The 20,666-nt window shown below is 41.0% G+C and overlaps 1 protein-coding gene across 2 annotated transcripts in view; it reads left to right on the top strand.

The window, feature by feature from the left end:
- Window positions 1-20,666, top strand: part of LOC115148587 (kin of IRRE-like protein 3) — a 312,244-nt gene that overhangs the window by 157,821 nt on the left and 133,757 nt on the right. The window contains exons 1-2 of one of the 2 annotated variants that reach the window (XM_029690611.1): window positions 8,429-8,520; window positions 14,857-15,006. In XM_029690611.1, coding sequence (XP_029546471.1) covers window positions 14,952-15,006 — 55 coding nt within the window. In that variant the 5' untranslated portion in view covers window positions 8,429-8,520; window positions 14,857-14,951. Of the gene's footprint in view, window positions 1-8,428; window positions 8,521-14,856; window positions 15,007-20,666 lie in introns of those variants that run through there. The other variant, XM_029690610.1, reaches the window with a different exon arrangement.

Here is a 20,666-nt window from a genome sequence, read left to right as displayed (position 1 = left end):
TTGCTTCTCTGCCACCTGTGTGTTTGTGTTTGTGTGCATTCTCTTCATGGTTGGTGGAGTAAGTAAATGGATTTAGAGCCACAAGTCATTGCCGAGTGCAAAGAGGTCCTGCTAGAAAATAACTGAGTTACAAATGCCTTTATTGTCGCCAGTATTGTGCCTAACACCACTCAGCGAAGATGAAACATTCACAACTGCAGATGTGGAGCACTCTAGCTACCTCTCTTTAACGTTGCTGGACATTTATCATGTACATATCCTCCAAAACCAGATACAGTTCATTATTTCAGCTTTTATGTTGACAATGTACAAGGATGAAGCTTAAGGTCATTGTTAAGCAATATCAAGCTGACTTGGTGGGCTTCATGGTCAGAAAACATTCTGTAACTGCCTAGCGCACTTCACTTGCAAAGCCACACAAATCATGACATCCTGTGCCGTACCAAACAAAGTAAAATCACATTCAACATATATTTCAACACGCGATATCAGTCTTTAGCCCACACAGATAAGCTGTACAAGCTGTCGAAAGACCACAAAATGCATGTATTGGTCCGCCATTTCCAGACAACATCCTTGTCTTGTTTTGGTGGAGGTAATAGGATATAGTCCCGCACCACAAATATCTGTCCTTTATCAACTGTTATGTGTTCAAACTGGACACCGTTTTACGCACCGATGCCTATTTCACTTTCCAATGTCACAACATGACTTGAGGGCAAAGTGCTTCGATACAGTGCAGGTGCAAGTCATTGACGTATTAAGATTGAATGTTGTGATTTCGACGTCCACATATGAACGCCACCCGCGCTCAAAGAACACAACATGGCCTCCATCTGTAAATGAGAAGAAACTCAACATTTTATAACATCCCTTTTTGGTCGTCACCAAAGTGTCACTACCCATCACTGTAACAGATAGCGCTGACTGGGTTCATACCCATCATCAAAACAATCGCTTTCTTCTATGGTGTTATATCACCATAGCTAGAGATAATGGGTATTGGTTGAGTTTCACCATCATTCTCTGCAAAAAACGAGCAACTTATTTTTGGTGTCTTCCATCGCCGTAATGACCTATCCTGAGTCCTTTTTTCATTAAGAAATAAAAGCTTTAGAGACTTTACTTTAAGCTTTAGAGACTTTAAGCTTTATTGAAGTGTATGACCCTTTATGGTCCCACTTTAAATTTTGTTCAGCTAATAAAGGATTCATAAAGCATTCATAATGCCTTCTTAAGCACTACATAAATGTTTTACAAATAAGTTATGTCATGCTTTATAAAGGGTTCATAAATGTGACATAACTGTGTGACCTAATTACCAATGTCAAGTGTGACACAACCCACTATATTGAATATGATATAAATGTGTGCTTTATAATGGGTGACATGTTTTGCTGAAGAATGGCACACACTCTAAAGTGAAGTCATGCTAGTCACATCAAACTTGTCCTTCATTAGTTAGGGTTAGGTTTACAATCAAATTGTAAGAAGAGAAATTGTGGAAATAGGCTGGGTTTAGGCATAATTATGACTTTTTGGCTGTGTTAACTAGTGATGACCAGGGGGAATGTTTTTGCTCAGTAAGGTCACTCCCATTTAATTCTATGGTCACGCCCACTAAGGACAACTTTGAATGGTTGATATCCCATGCATATGCATGCTGTGTGCACAATAGCCTGTGGACGACGTTACACCAAGAGACACTTACCTTAATGAAAGCCCCCAACATAAGGAAATTGAAATTGTCTTTCTTCTGGAATCATGTTACATCTTCCTTAGTACACAAACACGCACACAACAATATAACAAGCCATACCGTGCTGTGCTGGGCAGGTCTTTGAAATATTCACCAACTCCCCCGCTGAAAGATCAGTCAGAAAATGTTGACCTCATTTACATTTACATTTAAGTCATTTAGCAGACGCTCTTATCCAGAGCGACTTACACATTGGTGCATTCACCTTATGATATCCAGTGGAACAACCACTTTACAATAGTGCATCTAAATCTTTTGGGGGGGGGGGTTAGAAGGATTACTTTATCCTATCCCAGGTATTCCTTAAAGAGGTGGGGTCTCATGTGTCTCCGGAAGGTGGTGATTGTAACAGGTTTTAATCAAGCCCTGGTCTCCAGCATGGGAACAGAAGAGGAATACTTAGTACGGTAGTCTCAGGTTGGACTATTCCAAATCATATTGGCTCTGACACACACACAAACACAAGATTTTCAGCCCATGTAAATACCCCTCACACCCTACAGTAACCTATGGATCATGAGAGAACCTTAATAAATCAGCAGAACATTAATAACCTATTTAGTGACACTTTATGTGGTGTCCTGTAATACCTTCGGTCATTCATAACACATCCATAAATACCTTATCACATGACGCTGTACTTTAAAGTCCGACACCTTTGGCCATTCATAACACATAGATAAATGCATTGTATCATATGACACTGTATTTACTTTAAAGTCTGACGCCTTTGGCAATTCATAACACATACATAGGGCTCCCGAGTGGCGCAGCGGTCTAAGGCACTGCATCTCAGTGCTAGAGGCATCACTACAGACCCTGGTTCAATTCCAGGCTGTGTCACAACCGGCCGTGATTGGGAGACCCATAGGGCGGCGCACAATTGGCCCAGTGTCGTCTGGGTTTGGCCGGGGTAGGCCGTCATTGTAAATAAGAATTTGTTCTTAACTGACTTGCCTAGTTAAATAAAAAATAAATAAACATAATTGCTTAATGATGTAAACACAAATGTACTAACACATAGGGAATTATCACTAACGACTAAAATAAATAAACATTAATGACATGTTAAACCATACATTTCATTTCATTTTTACATAAAAAAATGCAAATACATAAAGGTTCAGAAGTCCAGCAATACAATTCATTACATTGAACATTACAAGGGCTGTGAATAGTGTAGTTTGTCAATGAACTGGCGGACGAATGGTTCTTATCTCCCTGCCTGCTGGAGGTACTGCATGTTGGTTCCGACCTTAAAAGTCTAATAAAAAGCATGAGCTGGCGCACACCCAGAGAAACTTATTTTGTGTAGAGGTGCTGACTAACGGCGAATAAACTGTAAGCTATATAAACAAATAAAGAGAATCGCACACTCTATATAAAATGTATTGGGTAAACCACCAATGTTTCGGCATCACTGTGCCTTCTTCAGGGTAATGTCATGAATGTTTGAACCAGGTTATGTAGATAAACAGTGCAATTAGTGCAACCAATAACAAAAGTGAGCGGTGTGTCATAATTATTAGGTTGATTAGAAAAAATTGAGTGAAGATAGGATATCCAGTAGGCCTCCCTCTGTTTTAGAAGGATCTCGATGTTACCTTCTCTCCTTGGTAGAGTAACATGCTCAATGCCTGTGTATTTGAGGGAGTAGATTCACAAAGTGAGCTGCTACTGGATAGTCAGTGTTCTTACACCTAATTGAGCTGCGGTGTTCAGCTATGCGTTGTTTTAATTGTATTTTTGTTTGTTCTATGTAGGATTTCCCACATGAAAAGGTGATGAGATACATTACTCCCTTTGCCTTGCATGAGATGTTACCCCTAACAGGGATTTGTTTTTACCTTTACTGTATGTCGGTGTCTGAAGAAGCCTTAAAAGTAACAACAAAGAAAGTTAGTAACGTTCTTAGGAAATGCCATTGTCACACCATCTGGATAAGGGGACAGTACTCTAAATAGGGGGATGGGAAACTCCATTTCATTCGTACTATTATACTGAACAAAAATATAAATGTAACATGCAGCAATTTCAAAGATTTTTGAGTTACAGTTCATGTAAGGAAATCAGTCAATTGAAATTAATTCATTAAACTTTTTGTGCGTTTGGCTGACAGGTGTGGCATTTCAAGAAGCTGATTAAACAGTATGATTATTACACAGGTACACATTGTGCTGGGGAAAATAAAAGGCTACTCTAGAATGTGCAGTTTTGTCACAAACAGAGTATTCTGTCTGTAATTTGTGGGGAAAAACTCATTCTGATTAGCTTGGCCTGGCTTCCCAGTGGGTTGGCCTGGCTCCCTATGCAAGGGCAACTATACAAAAGCATTTACATATTTAGATATTTCCCTGAACTCAAAAGTCATCCCCTGATGTGGTTTAAGTATTGTTGTGAACACAGAAAAAACACAGAAAAAAATGGGGGAAATCTGAAACCTGGAAAAACTAAACCGAGAATTTTTTGGGGGAAATTTTGCGTTTTTTTTGCTTTGCACTACATTTTAGTGTTGAATTCTGGGGAAAGTTGAGGGTCAGGTCCAATATTGGCTATGCACTAAAAAGGGAAAACCGTTGGCTGATCCCAGCAATTTCTTTGAGTAATATAATATAATATATACGCTTTCATCCAAAGCGACTTACAGTAATGCGTGCATACATTTTTACATATGGCTGGTCCCGGCAATTGAACCCACTATCATGGCGTTGCAATGCTCTACCAAGATACATGACAAGGTTATAAATACTTTGTGAAGCCTGAATTTAATATGATTTATAAAGCCATTATTAAGATGTGCTTATTGGAGGTTATGTAAAACAGTTATGCCACATTCATGAACTACATTTACATTTTAGTCATTTAGCAGACGCTCTTACCCAGAGCGACTTGCAGTAGTGAATGCATACATTTCAATTCATTTCATAAATTTTTTTTTCTCGTACTGGGCCCCCGTGGGAATCGAACCCACAACCCTGGCGTTGCAAACACCATGCTCTACCAACTGAGCCACAGGGAGGCTGAACTCTTTATAGAGCATGATATACACTTATAGATTATTTTTGACACATTTATGTGGTGTTTATGGAGGCTATATTAAGGCTATGTGAAGCATCTATAAAGTGCATGTCATTTAAAGTGGGACCAACTTGGGTGTATTTTGCCTCTGAATAAGTGATTGATTATAATGATTCTGATTTATATTGACAATAATCAATGTATCATTACAGCCTAATTAATTGCTGGGATTTCATTCCATAATAATTTTTCTACATCATAACCTGTGGCCGAACACAACCAATGTTTATTTTCTTTTATAGTACAAAAAAATACAAATTCATATGTCAGATTAGTTTACAGTAAACCGTAACTGTGAAACATGTCGTGAACTTCCACTTTTTATTGCTTATTACCGTGGGTGCTTTGAGAGTGCTCAAGGTTGTTGTCTGTGGCTTTGTTATTACACAAAGTAACTAATCTTCTTGAAGCAGTGGTGCCTTGAAATTACTGTGTAGTTTTGTTCAACAGAGATAATAAGAAATCATAACAGAGAGGAACAGCGAGTTGGACACACAGGCTTCTATGCCGACACAATGGCTTGGCCTTTTGCCACATCTCAGGGGCAAGATTATCTTCTCTACCCACATTTCTTTAAATGCTCAATCCCCACACTACACACCTCCCTGCATACGATCTATCAATTACTCCCAGCTTCACTGTTGTTAAAATCTGTGTTTTTAAAGACTAATGGGAATAGGCCTCAAGCATAGGCACTACTCTACTCTCTTCTTTCCATGCTCCAAAGGTACAATAAACCTTCTTGACTTCTTTAGGATGGAAGGTTCCCCCACAATTCATGTATACTGTGTACACAAAGCAACTACAGTGTGGTTTAAAGTGAACAGTCATGCCGAAACACCCATACACCTCATGTTGTAGTAAGAGAAAGGGACAAAAACGTGATCTTCATGCGCTTTCATCTTGGGTTTAGATGAAGGAAAACTCTTATTTGATTGGCAGCATTTGGATTTATGTTTTCCATTTCAGCGATAATGGCCTAGGGCTGCGTTTGAGTGCCTTTTTGTCCGTGCAGCGGAAGGAGGATCAATCAGAGAATAAAATTTCTTCAAGATACATTTTCTTCTCTTTTACCCTCTACCCTCATTGAAGCTGGAGAAGACACAGGAGTCACAGTATGTTGCCTGAAAAACATATTGGGCAATGTTTATACACTCCCCCAAAAACATCTTGGCTGCCCTTAAGTTTTGCTCTATCTTGGCGGAATGTAATTGTCTCTTGTAGAATTTACTTAACTCCGGTGGAACTTGATGTGCACCAGATTCATTAATGTAGAAATGAACTGACAAAATTTCATTTGGTCATAGAGTTTGTCTTTTTGGGGGGCAGAGCTCATAAGAATATCTTTCAGACGCTCTTTTCCAGAGCGACTTACAGGAGCAATTAGAGATTTTTCACCTGGTCAGCTTGGGGATTTGACCCAGCAACCTTTCGATTACTGACCCAACACTCCTAACCGCTAAGCTATGTGCCGCCCTACCTGCCTCTCCTACTGCATGCTTTGCAACCGTAAATTTGTACAGTTACATTTAGGTCATTCAGTCAGTGCATTCAACTAAGGTAGATATACAACTACTGTACATGTAAAAAGTAAAAATGTTATGTAACCGTTATTGAGAATGTCGTTGTAGTTAAATTGGTCTGTTGATTCGCTGGCGGAGAAGCTCGTGGATGAGCAAGAAGCAGATGGGAGCACAAAGCTCCCTACTGAAATCTCCCCTAAACCATTGTTAATTGGAAATAAAAGAAGAGCTTTTTTTCATTTAGTAGTTAGCTAGGATGAACCCAACTCAAAGAGCTAGAACTGATACATTTGATTCATTTGGGAGGTACTTGTTCTAATTGAGTTGAAACATGATTACCTGAATACATTTTGTCAATAATTTTTGTCAATTCAATAGTGTTTCAATAACACAGTTCAATTAAGTCGATCTAAGAAGAGTCTTGGTGGTTCCAGACTTATTCTATTTAAGAATGGTGGAAGCCACTGTGTTCTTGGGGATCGTCAATACTGCAGAAATGTTTTGGTACCCTTCCCCAAATTTGTAGCTCGACACAATCCTGTATTGGTGTTCTACGGACAATTCCTTCAACCTCATGGCTTGGTTTTTGCTCTGAAATGCACTGTCTATAAAAACTGTGGGACTTTATATAGACAGGTGTGTGCCTTTCCCAATCATGTCCAATCAATTGAATTTACCACAAGTGGACTCCAATCAAGTTGTAGAAACATCTCAAGGATGATCATTGGAAACAGGATGCACCTTTGCTCAATTTCGAGTCTCACAGCAAAGGGATACTTAAGTTAATAGGGTAACTTGATGAATTGAAAGGAAGTCCAATTTTCCCCAAAATCCCAACCCCTTATCTTCCAATGTCTGTCTGCAACCAGACAAGTAACAATAACATTTTTCACAGAAGACCCATGGGAGGCAGCGTGTAATGGTTTTATGTTTGGCACACTGCGGCACATTTTCATTCTTTATCATTTGGTTTTTCTATCTTGAAAATGCTGATAAGCATTCAGGAAACACATTTGGTCAAATCCATAGAAAACATATTTCAAAGTACTGTAGACTGTAGGTGGACCGTGGCAATCCTCTGTAAAAATTCCATTATACACACCAGATTAATTCAAAGCCTGTTTGTTTTTTCTTTTTCTTTCTTTTTTCTTCCTCAGACAGAATTACATTTTCTCCTCCCGACAATAACAATACAAAGGGTACCCGGAATGACAATGAAATGTAACCCTTTTTGGCACAGCTGTTAACAATTCACATTGCACTGACAGGTATCAAACGGAGGTAATAATACTTTTCAATCTGCTACTGTGACACTAGCGCTGTAGACTAGCATACACAGTCAATGCACTGTAGTCCCCACCAAATCGACAGGGCACACAACCCCATATTTCACTCTCTCCTGTTTTAGTTTTACGTCACCAGTGGTCCTCTCCGTACAGCAGTGTGATTGGACTACGACGGTGTCACGTCCTGACCACTATTTGTTATTGTAGTTTGGTCAGGACGTGGCAGAGGGTATTTGTTGTACATATTTTTGGTTATGTGTCCGGTTATGTAAAGATGAGTGTACATTTTCCCGCTGCGTCTTGGTCTTTACCCTACGACACCCGTGACAGAATCTCCCACCAACCACGGACCAAGCAGCGGAGAAGGGAGCAGCAACAGTGCCCAGTAGAATCATGGACATGGGAGGAAATTCTGGACGGGGCTGGACCTTGGCACCAGGCTGGGGAATATCATCGCCCACCGGAGGAGATAGAGGCAGCCAAGGCGGAGAGGCGCTGGTATGAAGTTGTGTACGCGCCGATGGGGAAGCACGAGAGGCAACCCCAATACATTTTTTTGGGGGGGCACACGGGTAGTTTGGCTGGGCCAAGGGTGAGCCCTTAGCCAGCTCCCCATGCTTATTATGGGAAGCAACTGGAGTGGAGAGCGCCGGAGTATGCGGAAGTGCGCACGATCTCGCGTGCGCACGGGCTGTCCGGAACTGAGTGAGACGGCCTACAGTCCGGCACCGAGTGAGACGGCCTACAGTCCGGCACCGAGTGAGTCTGCCTACAGTCCGGAACCGAGTGAGTCGCCTACATTCCGGAACCGAGTGAGTCGGCCTACAGTCCGGAACCGAGTGAGTCGGCCTACAGACCGACTCACTCGGCAGAGGTATGCAGTGGGGTATGCAGTGGGGGTATGCAGTGGGGGTGGTTTGGTCCGGTAGGGGATTAAGGCCTGAGCCTAAGCCACCTCCACTGTAGGAGGTTTGGGGAGGGGGGGTGTAGCACAGGAGCCGTCGGTGACGGCAGCCACCCTCCCTTCCCTCCCTTCAGTTTTGGGATTTTTGGTTTGTTTTTGGGTTTTTTTTTGTTTTTTTGTGTGAGGTGCATCCAGGGTCTGCACCTTTTTGGAGGGGGGGTACTGTCATGTCCTGACCAGTAAAGGGCCTATTTGTTATTGTAGTTTGGTCAGGACATGGCAGAGGGTATTTGTTGTACATGTTTTTGGTTATGTGTTTATATAGAGGGTTATTTTGTGTAAAGTGTTTCTGGGTTTAGTGGTGTATCTATGTAGAAAGGGTATTTGATTTAAGTGGTTCGGGGTTTATTAGATATGTATTTATGTAAGATAGGGTGTTTGATTTAGGTGTTCCGGGTTGTTGGGTATGTTCTTGTATTGTATTTCTAGGGGGCTGATCTAGTGTTGTATTTCTGTGTTGGCCTGGTGTGGCTCTCAATCAGGATCAGCTGTACTTCGTTGTTGCTGATTGAGAGTCATACTTAGGTCGCCTGTTTTCACCTGTTAGTTTGTGGGAGATTGTGCTGTGTATAGCTTTGTGCCTTACCGGCCTGTTATTCGTCGTTGTGTTTTCGTATACGTGTTTGTTTTGGGTTTTCCTTCTTTGTCCGTAATAAAGAAGATGAGTGTACATTTTCCCGCTGCATCTTGGTCTTTACCCTACGACAGACGGTGATGAGACTGTATGGTTCTCAGCACACTGGCACTAAATCGCTGACACTGTTTATGGCACACATTTCAATCTTGCTGCGGAAAAACATTTCACAGCCCATTGCAACAATTAAATAAAGCTGCCCCCTCTTTTCAGTGTTCTCAACAGGTAAGGGAATATGAGGCTCTGCTCGTAGGCCTAATTGCATTTCAGTAAATCCATGGCCAACAGGAGAAATCGATCCCTGTTATACCGTGCATATTGCATAGGCAAACACAACTAGGAACGATGTGCTTGTGTTAAATGTTGCTTTAAATCTTGTATCATCTTGATTGATGTCATCAAATTTGTGAAGTATTTCCACATTAAAAGTAATATGATGTTGGGTATTTCAATAAAATAAGCATTTTCCTATCAAATACTGTATGTACAGTACTCGTCAACCATGTAGTACAAGGGCAATTCCACAGTAACAGAGTGATGCTGAGACTGATTCTTCACTGTAAAATGCATGTCAAACAAAACCAATGATTGCACAGTTAAATAAACCATATAACTCTATGCACAAGGACTACTTTTAACAAAACATTTAAAGAACAATGCAGATCAAAGTTTGCTAACAGAATGACGGCACAAACAGCACACACTGTCATTCTGTTACCAAACTTTGCATCTGCACTGTTCTTCAAGTAAATGTGTTTTTGTACACTTTTCTGTGGAAATTGTTCAAAGTAGTCCTTGTACATATCATTGTATGGTTTGTTTAACTTTGCAATCATTCAGTTTTGTTTGGCATTCATCTTAGAGGGAAAAAACAGAGTCTCAGCATCACTCTGTTACTGTGGAATTGTCCACAACATATCTCTGTGACCCTGTCAAAATGAATTATCTTCAGTAGCCATGACTCAAGATGAGATTTTCAGACAAATGTAACTATCATCAGATAGGCATGGCAGCAATGTATTGAGGTTTCCAACTGAGATTAATAATTAGTGAATTCAGCTTAAGTTTCTCTTGAGTCCTTTCTGTGGGTGTAGACTTTGGTATTGTCTTGAGTAAGACATGGCGAAAACAAAGTGATGACTCAGCGTTATATTTTGTCTTGTAACAACAAAACATTCTGGACTTCTGAGAAATTCTGTCCCCAGCTAATGCAGAATGTTTGTGGGTAGGCAAAATGTTTGCTTTTGTGCTGGAGGAGTTCATGTAATTTGGCATTCTGATTGCAAAATAAATTGAAAAGCTTAAGGCAAACAGAAAATTGATGTAAAAGAAGTATCCTTGACAAAATATATTTATTTATTTTGATTTGACTGTGAGTGTTTTCGCCCACTGAGAAGCTGGCGATGTGATGATGAGATTCATTTGTTCAATTCAGACTCCCATTAGAGCTAGCCATGCTCTGCAGAATCCCTGTTGTGAGGCACCACTAGGAGTACAGGGCTAGATTGAAGCATTACATTGCACCCTCACAGATTCTGAGAAATACAATGCAAATGTGAACAGACTTTGCCATTAAGTCCCTCTTGGAGGAGTGCACTCTTTCTGAGGTTATCTATGAGGTCTCAAACTGTCAGTTTGTATGTTAAACTGTTAAACCAGAGTCATATTTTGGAATTCTGAGATGGCATCCTTTTGACATTGGTGGGAGTACTAGGAAAAACATTTGCTGTGGAAAGTCAATATGAATATTGTTTAATGTCGCCAACAGTGACAAAGACAATATTCAACTGGGCTGTTTATCATGAGTAGAAGTAAACAGTTTGTGAAGGCAGTTGTATTTCCCTTATGCATACAGCACAGAGTAGAAATACTGGTGACACATATGTTGTCTATGAATCAGATACTCATGAGTCCCAGGTCAACAGAACATAGAATGCACCTCAAAATGGTGAATCTCAATGTATTTCCTTGATTCCTCGCATTCTCTCCCCTCACCTCTTCCTCAAATTGATGATCCGAGGTTCCTCCCCTCAGACCATCTCCTCCAATGCATTTTTGAGGAAGCAAGGAGAGATAATGAGAGCAATTACAATTTAGATTCACCGATAATGTTGTTTTTGTGGTGTTGGCCATCTCGTCATAGATCCGTCCTGAGATGCCTGGAGAGCTTCTCTCCAATGACTGGGACAGACATGAATATTGAGTACTGACACTCCTGGGGTCAAGAAGGTTGCTGTGATTAAACGTAGGAGAGGGTATAGAGGAGGCATATTTTAAGAACGGAATGGCGTAGAAAGCCAAGAGACAAGCACATAGGTCAATTGTGCTTTCACCGAGGGAATGTCCCAATATTTTCTACTTGCAAGTCCTTTTTTACTACCTGACACTGTCACCCTTTACTAAAGTGAAGACCATGTGGACAGTGACATGGCCAAGATATCAAGTCCTCTGTTACAAAAGGAAACAGTATACTACATGACCAAAACTATGTGGACACCTGCTCGTCGAACATCTCATCCAAAATCATGGGCATTAAGATAGAGTTGGTCCGCCCATTGCTGCTAAAACAGCCTCCACTCTTCTGGGAAGGCTTTCCACTAGATGTTGGAACATTGCTTCCATTCAGCCACAAGAGCATTAGGGAGGTCGGGAAGTGAAGTTGGGCGATTAGGCCTGGCTTCCAGTCAGCGTTCCAATTCATCCCAAAGGTGTTCAACGGGGTTGAGGTCTGTGCAGGCCAGTCAAGTTTTTCCACACTGATCTCGACAAACCATTTCTGAACGGACCTCATTTTGTGCACGGGGGCATTGTCATACTGAAACAGGAAAGGGCCTTCCCCAAACTGTTGCCACAAAGTTGGAAGCACAGAATCATCTAGAATATCATCATATGCTGTAGCATTAAGGGGCCTAGCCCGAACCATGAAAAACAGTCATTATTCCACCTCCACCAAACTTTACAGTTGGCACTATGCATTGGGGTATGTAGTGTTCTTCTGGCATCTGCCATACCCAGATTAATCCGTCGGACTGCCAGATGGTGAAGCGTGATTCATCACGCCAGAGAACGTGTTTCCACTGCACTAGAATCAAATAGTGGCAAGCTTTACACCACTCCATCCAACGCTTGGCATTGTGCATGGTGATCTTAGGCTTGTGTGCAGCTGCTTGGCCATGTAAACCCATTTCATGAAGCTCCCAATGAACAGTTATTGTGCTGACGTTGCTTCCAGTGACAGTTTGGAACTCGGTAGTGAGTGTTGCAACAGATGACAAATAATTTTTACGTGCTACCATTTCGTGGCTTAGCCGTTGTTGTCCTAAATATTTCCACTTCACAATAACAACACTTACAGTTGACCAGGGTAGCTCTAGCATGGCAGTAATTTGATAAACTGACTTGTTGGAAAGGTGGCATCCTATGATGATGCCACGTTGAAAATCACTGAGCTCTTCAGTAAGGCCATTCTGCTGCCAATGTTTGTCTATGGAGATTTCATGGCTGTGTGCTCGATTTTATACACCTGTCAGCAACGGGTTTGGCTTAAAATGCTGAATCCACTAATTTGAAGGGGTGTCCACATACTTTTGTATATATAGTGTAGATTGATTCAGAAATTACTGGATGTTTGACTCAATTTGGGAGTAGACAATGAGCCTCCAAACTACACTCATTCCCAATGGTGTTGTCTCCGAATCGAAATTAAACCATGCCTTTACCTAAATCTGTGAAACGCTGCTACCCTGCCTGGATGAGCTAAACAAATATTCCCCTTAAGAGCACCAAAAATGCCTCATGTTACAGAATGTTGATTCCACTAATGGACTCTGAGAAAATGTTTGATTGTCTGGGGAGCAAAGCATTATAACTTTTTAGCCCGATCAATATTCAACATGCCATCCATCTTGCAATTGTCTGGATCTGGACCAGGGGATGACTGGTAGATAAATAATCTTAAAGCAAATAATAAAATATCTTCTCTTTTGCATGTTTACGTCAAGTAGCGAACACATATTACTACAGCAAGTGCTCTTGATAACATGAACAAAAGATTTAAGATAGAAATACAGGTTACCGTAGAAGTTATATATACTATGTATAAATGAGACATCTTATGAGCTGTGACTGTCAGAATGGAAAGGGAAAGGAAAAGAGTCAAGACTTATCCTGTATAAATGTTTGGACTCCGTGTATTGGAGATATTCATATGGTAGAATCCCAAAATAGCAAGACCTCGAATTATGTGTTACTTTCTTCAGTGAGATGCTGGAATACAGGAGGCTGCCAATAGCAACTAACTTTTCCTCATAACTTCTTCTGTGTGACATTTAAAAATAATTGGTTCAAGGACATACATCTGATGGTGTATTATAAGCAATTAATGGTACCATGATTGTCCTCTAAAAATGTTTTATTTACACAAAGATTCGCTATAATGGGGGGGTCCTGTTTTCCACCAACAATGTCTGTAGTACTGTGGTCGTCCTTCAACTTCCATGGCTTTAATGAGAGGGATCAGTCGTTGGTGGGAAAAAATGTTTGTGGGAGAACAAAAACATGTTTTCGACTCTACCCTCATACAAAAAGGTATGAAAGCTGTCTGTGTCCTGCATGTACCTTGTACTGAACCCTCTGTCTGCTTATATTCACACCCTTTCAAGATGTGTTCTCTAAATGAGGTTAGCTGCTGTCAGCAATGCACCACTCCGCTGCCTTCCCAAAATTAAGCCACCCAAACTGAAGTCATTTTTTGCGATGAGGGGTGAGATGGTAATGAATGAGGTCGAAGACAGATTGAGTTGAACAGCTGCATGGGCTCATTTTGATTTAATGTTTGCTGTAATGCATTTTCTGTTAAAAAGGTAATTGAATAGAAACGCTCGCCTAATATCTGGACTCATCGGTATTGTAAGTCTTACATCAACATAAATGACTGGGAATGAAAGTGTGATTATTTCTATGTGAAGATGGGTCAGAGTATTAATGAATGTGGGATGATGTGGCCGGATGCCAGTACCATCTCCTGTGCTCTTTCTCACTACGCGAACCAATCCCCATTCATTCAACCATCCATGGATGCTATCTAACTATACACTGAATAGTCACCTGAGCTGTGTCCGTAGGACAGCCTCAATCTCAGCAAGATTTACACCTGTTTGATTAGTCTGTCCGTTCATCTCTGCTTAGCCCGTTCAATAACTTTTGGGGTTTGTAACTCCACTAACAGCTCCATAGCTTCTGTATACTTATTTTCACTGGCCTACTGTGGCAACATTACTATTAGGATTCATTGTCATACACACAAAAACATTGAACAATGCTTCATCAATTCAACATCTACCCTGGCGGTACCCCATTGGATGCACAGTAGGCTACTGTGGCTCAGTTGGTAGAGCATAGCACTTGCAATGCTGAGGTTGTGGATCCAATTCCTGCTGGGGCCACCCATACGAAAATGTACTGTATGCATGTGCTATTATACGTTTCTTTGGATAAGAGTGTCTGCTAAATGGCATATGACACTATACGTCTGTGAAGAAAATTAAATCCTATCGAAACTGTTGATCAAAAGTTGCACTGTTTTGACACAATAACCTTTTTCTCTGTTCCAGGGGCCAGTGCAGTGTTCACCCAGCAGCCCACAGACCTGGTGGTGGTGGCAGGTCAGCCGGTGACCCTGCCCTGCTCCATCCCTGGTTACCACGGCATGGTGCTCTGGCTCAGAGACGGCATGGCCCTGGGGGTCAACAGGGACCTCTCAGGTAGGAAAGCCCCTCACTTTACTTACAATGGTGATAATGTAGCATTCATGAAGCATTCATAAACCCTTTATATGCATGAGATAAAGAGTCATAATGCCTGTCATAAGCCCTACATATATTTAAATTATATTTTATAAATTCTTATGACAGTTGTTATGGAGTGGGTGTTATAATGTTTAATGCCAATGCCGCATAGCACTACATAAAATCATTTATAAAAGACCATATAAACATAGGGTAGTATAACTCTTTATATCAAACATATAAAGGCATTAGGAAGGCTTTATGAAAGCTAAGCTTCTTTTTTTGTTTTTACTTGGCTTTATCTTTCTTTCCTCCTCTCCCAACTGAACTCTTTGTCTACCTCCCTCTATCTTCCTCAAACAGGGCCACTTATCTTTTAGTTTTTCTACTACTCTCTCTTCTCCTCTCACTCCATCTCTCTTTCTTGGGCAAGGCTTTCAGTCAATCTGTTTTTTGTTTTCTCTTTCCTTACCTTACTCGTCTTCCTGTCTAGCTCTCTTTCTCTCTGTATTATAGTCTACGTCTCACCTTCTTCTTACGCTCTCTTCCTCTTTTTCCTTTCCTCCCTCGCTCGAATGATTCCCTTACTCTCTGTATTCAACATTTCTCCTTTTTTTCTCTTCCTCTCCTTCCATCCTCTCTTGGACACAGCCTTTACCCATAGCCTCCATTTCTCTCAAAGGCCCATACCATCCATCTGTCTGTCCATCTCTCTCTATTGCGTTCTTACCCTTAGCAACTGTTTCTTTGTCATAGTTTCCTATTGTTGTTGTGTCACTCATATGTCCATTGATCTGCACTTTTCCTTTCATTACTTTCATGTAATTAAAAAAAATCCCTCCATGGTCTCGTCATCAAAAAGGTAGCTGTCAGCAATGGAGTATTTAGAGTTTGATCATTAATTAAAAGAGCCACTTCACATGGCACAGGGGTCACAAACACACTGATTGTGTTATTGCTGCTTTCAAAGCTCTCACAAGTGTTTTGAATATATTTCATGGTGCGCATTAATCAGAAACCTCTTGTGAATTATTAAGCAAAGACAAATTAAGGGGTTACATGGCAACAGGGTTTTTGAATAACGTGAGAGAAACTTTGGGGATTGGGCACAATCACAAACATCAAATTGTCGTAAGTGCAAATGATATGGTAAATGGCCAATGTTGATAGAGTTTAATCTGTGGAGGATCCACACTCTAAATGTATTCACTTAGAGGAAAAAATAACAAAAACTAATTGTTTGGCTGTTAGGCCATTGTCAGTGTGTGTTGATTATTGCTTGAGTACCTTTATGTTAATACCATAATTGTTTTCTTTGTTGTTTTCAAATTATCCTACTCTGCATTAGTAATCTTACGACACTGCAGTTGTCACATGAGAGGTCTTTGAAACTTTACATTACAGCCAGAAAAACAATTTCTCAATCTCGCAGAATACAGTAAACTCAACTAACCCTACACACCAGCCCTCCAAACTGCATCTGGGTTTAAAAAAAAGTAAACATTTGAAAGTTGCAGCAATTTATCGCAACATCTGCTGCTTCGGCAGATGGTTAAATTGTGTTTTGCTCATTTCCAAAGCGGCAGAGAGAGTCTCCTTCCCCAATCTTTCCTCTGGCTGTTTTGAAGACCATTCCGTCGCTCTGATGGCTGCCTGAGGAAATCATTCCCCACAATCAGCTTTCAAAGCTGTGTGGGGAACACTGCACTTGCCCCTGGAACAGAGAAAAAGGTTATTGTGTTGTTTGGATACTGTAGGTAGAATGGCGGTTATTGTGTTGTTTGGATACTGTAGGTAGAATGCCGATTCACTAGATGAATCGGCATTAACAACCCACCTTGGAAACAATTTTACCCTATAAATGTATTTGAAGAGATGTGGTGCACGGCACACTCGACTAGATAAACTCTTTGAATAAAATGTTCAATAACATCAAAATAAAATAATAAAATAATACACCTGCGTTTACAGTATGGCAATGGATCACAGTTTGGGTACCATGCCATCTCATCAGATTTGTTTTCTTCTCCTATGACTCCTGCTATGCCAATCTGTTACATTGTCTTCCCCTGTAGACATTGTCTGCTTTTACCTCAGTCCCCTGTTCTATTTCATCATGGACAGAGTTTCCATAATTGGGCCTGGGAAGAACAATCCCATTACGTCCATACAATCCCACTCCAGGTCCTTTTAGTAGCATCCTGGGACCCATCGCCGGTGTCACTGAAGTGCAGCGTAATGACTCGGTCCCTAGGGGCATCCCGGTGCTTAACCAAACATCACTTTCAGCTCAGCGGGGGGAGAGAGAGGGGGGAGAGAGAGAGAGGGAGAGAGAAGCGCTGTCTGTGCCTGCCATTGGGAGAAATGACACTTCATTCTTTTTGGCGGATCAATGACAGCGGGGACAAGTGTGAACTGGAAAGGTTATCTCCTGGCCGTGTGAACTGTGGACAGTGTTTACTCTTAGAGACGACAGGAAAATTTGACCTCTTAGCCAATGCAACAGTTATGAAAGGGAAGACAGCAGGGCTACATACTGACAATGGATTGAGAATAATGGCAAGTAAACATAATTAGCATATTTGACTGAATAGGATATATTATGGCGATGAAGTGGTGTGTTAAATCAAAGGCCAAAGTCAATGAAGGAAAATCTGATTTTTAAATTCAAATACAGAGCGATGAAATGGTTTTCGGAAGAAAGCTGAGGGAAGGGTTTGACTGTCAATAGCATCGGCGCCGCCCTAGCCTCTTGCTTTCTTTCCGTCTGTTATTTGCACTCTTCCTTTTTCCACTCTTTTAATTGGAGCGAGGGAGTGCTCACTTTGCAAGTGTCCTTTACCTTCTCTCCTGTTTTCCCTTTGATCTGGCCCTACTCAGGTTGTGTCCCAAATGGCACCCTATTCCCTTTATAGTGCACTGCTTTTGACCAGGGCCCTACGCTCTGGTCAAAACTACTGCACTATATAGGGAATAGGGTGCCATTTGAGATGCGGAGAGACAGTGTTCATTGCCGTTTTCTCCCATTGATGTGTCAGTTAGGTGCCTCCTACATACTGAAATACATCACCGTCCGCCTGAACCCTCTCTTCTCAAAGCCCCGGCATTGATCTAAGGCCAGACTAACTAATCCTGATGGATCCATCGCCTCTACAGAGGTTATAACTAGGGCTATTTTACATTGTTTGCCATAATTGAAAGTATTTGTCTTCAGCTTCTTCAGCTATTCATTCCCATTTCGCTAGGGGACATTAATCTAACACTTGATCTCGGGTCTTAATGGTTTTCTGGGTCTACACTTTCTCTCTCCAACACCCCGAGAGGGAAAATTGGTTTCCTCAGAGATCTTTAGATGTATATTAGTATTTTATTGATGTGTATTAGCAAGAATTCTTTATTTATTTTATTTAACCTCTCTAGTACATGTGGGACGAACTCGTCCCACCTACGTAACAGCCACTGAAATCCAGTGGCGCGATTTTTGAATCGTTAGAAATGCTATAACTTCAATTTCTCAAACATATGACTATTTCACAGCTATTTAAAGACAAGAATCTCGTTAATCTAACCCCACTGTCCGATTTCAAAAAGGCTTTACAACAAAAGCAAAACATTAGATTATGTCAGCAGAGTGCCCAGCCAGAAAAAATCTGACACCCATTTTTCAAGCTAGCATATCATGTCACATAAACCCAAACCACAGCTAAATGCAGCACTAACCTTTTATAATCTTCATCAGATGACACACCTAGGACATTGTGTTATACAATACATGCATGTCTGTTCAATCAAGTTCATATTTATATCAAAAACCAGCTTTTTACATTAGCATGTGACGTTCAGAAAAAGCATAACCACCGCAAACTTCCGGTGAATTTACTAACAGTTTGCTAAATTACTCACGATAAACGTTCACAAAAAGCATAACAATTATTTTAAGAATTATAGATACATTACCCCTCTATGCACTCGATATGTCCGATTTTAAAATAGCTTTTCGGATGAAGCACATTTTGCAATAATCTAAGTACATAGCCCGGCATTACAGGGCTAGCTATTTAGATACCCACCCAGGTCAGCATCCACCAAAATCACATTTCCTATAAGAAAGATGTTCTTACCTTGCTTGTTCTTCATCAGAATACACTGCCAGGACTTCTACTTCAATAACAAATGTTGGTTTGGTCCCAAATAATCCATCGTTATATCCAAACAGCGACGTTTTGTTCGTGAGTTCTAGAATGCTTCTTCGCGGTGTCGCGCATGGCGCATTGGCGTGTCAAAAATGTCTAAATATTCCATTACCGTACTTCGAAGCATGTCAACCGCTGTTTAAAACCAATTTTTATGCCATTTATGTCATAGAGAAGTGTTAATATTCCGACCGGGAGTATGCATTGAGCCTAAACAGCCGAATAAAATTTCTCCTCAGAAGCGACTCATGCACGCGCATCATTGAAAGGTCCTCCGAGCATCCACTTACAAAAGGCGATAATATATTTCAACCTGAGGTTCCCTCGTAAACCTTCAGTTATTTCGCGGGCTCTGAGAGCCTATTGGAGCCCTGGGAATTGTCACGTTACAGCTAAGATCCTTACTTTTCAATAAAAAGAGGTAAGACGCACGACTCCTTGTCAGACAGGGTACTTCCTGCTTGAAGCCTTGTCAGGTTTTTGCCTGCCATAGGAGTTCTGTTATACTCACAGACACCATTCAAACAGTTTTAGAAAATTCAGAGTGTTTTCTATCCAAACCTGAACAATAATATGCATATTCTAGCTTCTGAGTTGGTGTAGGAGGCAGTTAAAAATGGGAACATATTTTTTCCAAAATTCTCAATACTGCCCCCTATACCAAACAGGTTAACTAGGCAAGTCAGTTAAATACAAATTCTTATTTACAATGACGGCCTTCCAAAAGGCAAAAGACCTCCTGTGGGGATGGGGGCTGGGATAAAAAATATTTTTTTAAATAAATAAAACACAAATATATAGGACAAAACACACATCACAACAAGAGAGACAACACAACACTACATAAAGAAAGACCTAAGACAACAACATAGCAAGGCAGCAACACAACATGACAACAACATGGTACCAACACAATATAATAGCAGCACAAAACATGGTGCACACATTATTGGGCACAGACAACAGCACAAAGGGCAAGAAGGTAGAGACAACAATACATCACGCAAAGCAGCCACAACTGTCAGTAAGAGTGTCCATGATTGAGTCTTTGAATGAAGAGCTTGAGATAAAACTGTCCAGTTTGAGTGTCTGTTGCAGCTCGTTCCAGTCGCATACGGGTGTTGTATGTGGAGGATGAGGGCTGCAGTAGATATCTCAGATGGGCGGAGTGAGGCCTAAGAGTGTTTTATAAATAAGCATCAACCAGTGGGTCTTGCGACGGGTATACAGAGATGACCAATTTACAGAGGAGGGTGTCCTATAAGGAACTTTGGTGTCCAATCTGATGGCCGAATGGTAAAGAACATCTAGAGCACTCTTACCTGCTGATCTATAAATTATGTCTCCGTAATATAGCATTGGTAGGATGGTCATCTGAATCAGGGTTAGTTTGGCCAGCTGGGGTGAAAGAGGAGCGATTACAATAGAGGAAATCAAGTCTAG

The sequence above is a fragment of the Salmo trutta genome, chromosome 15 (genome assembly GCF_901001165.1).
Source record: "Salmo trutta chromosome 15, fSalTru1.1, whole genome shotgun sequence".
Lineage (NCBI taxonomy): Eukaryota > Metazoa > Chordata > Actinopteri > Salmoniformes > Salmonidae > Salmo > Salmo trutta.
Note: the sequence above shows the minus strand (reverse complement) of the source record. Positions and strands in the feature narration are given on the sequence as shown.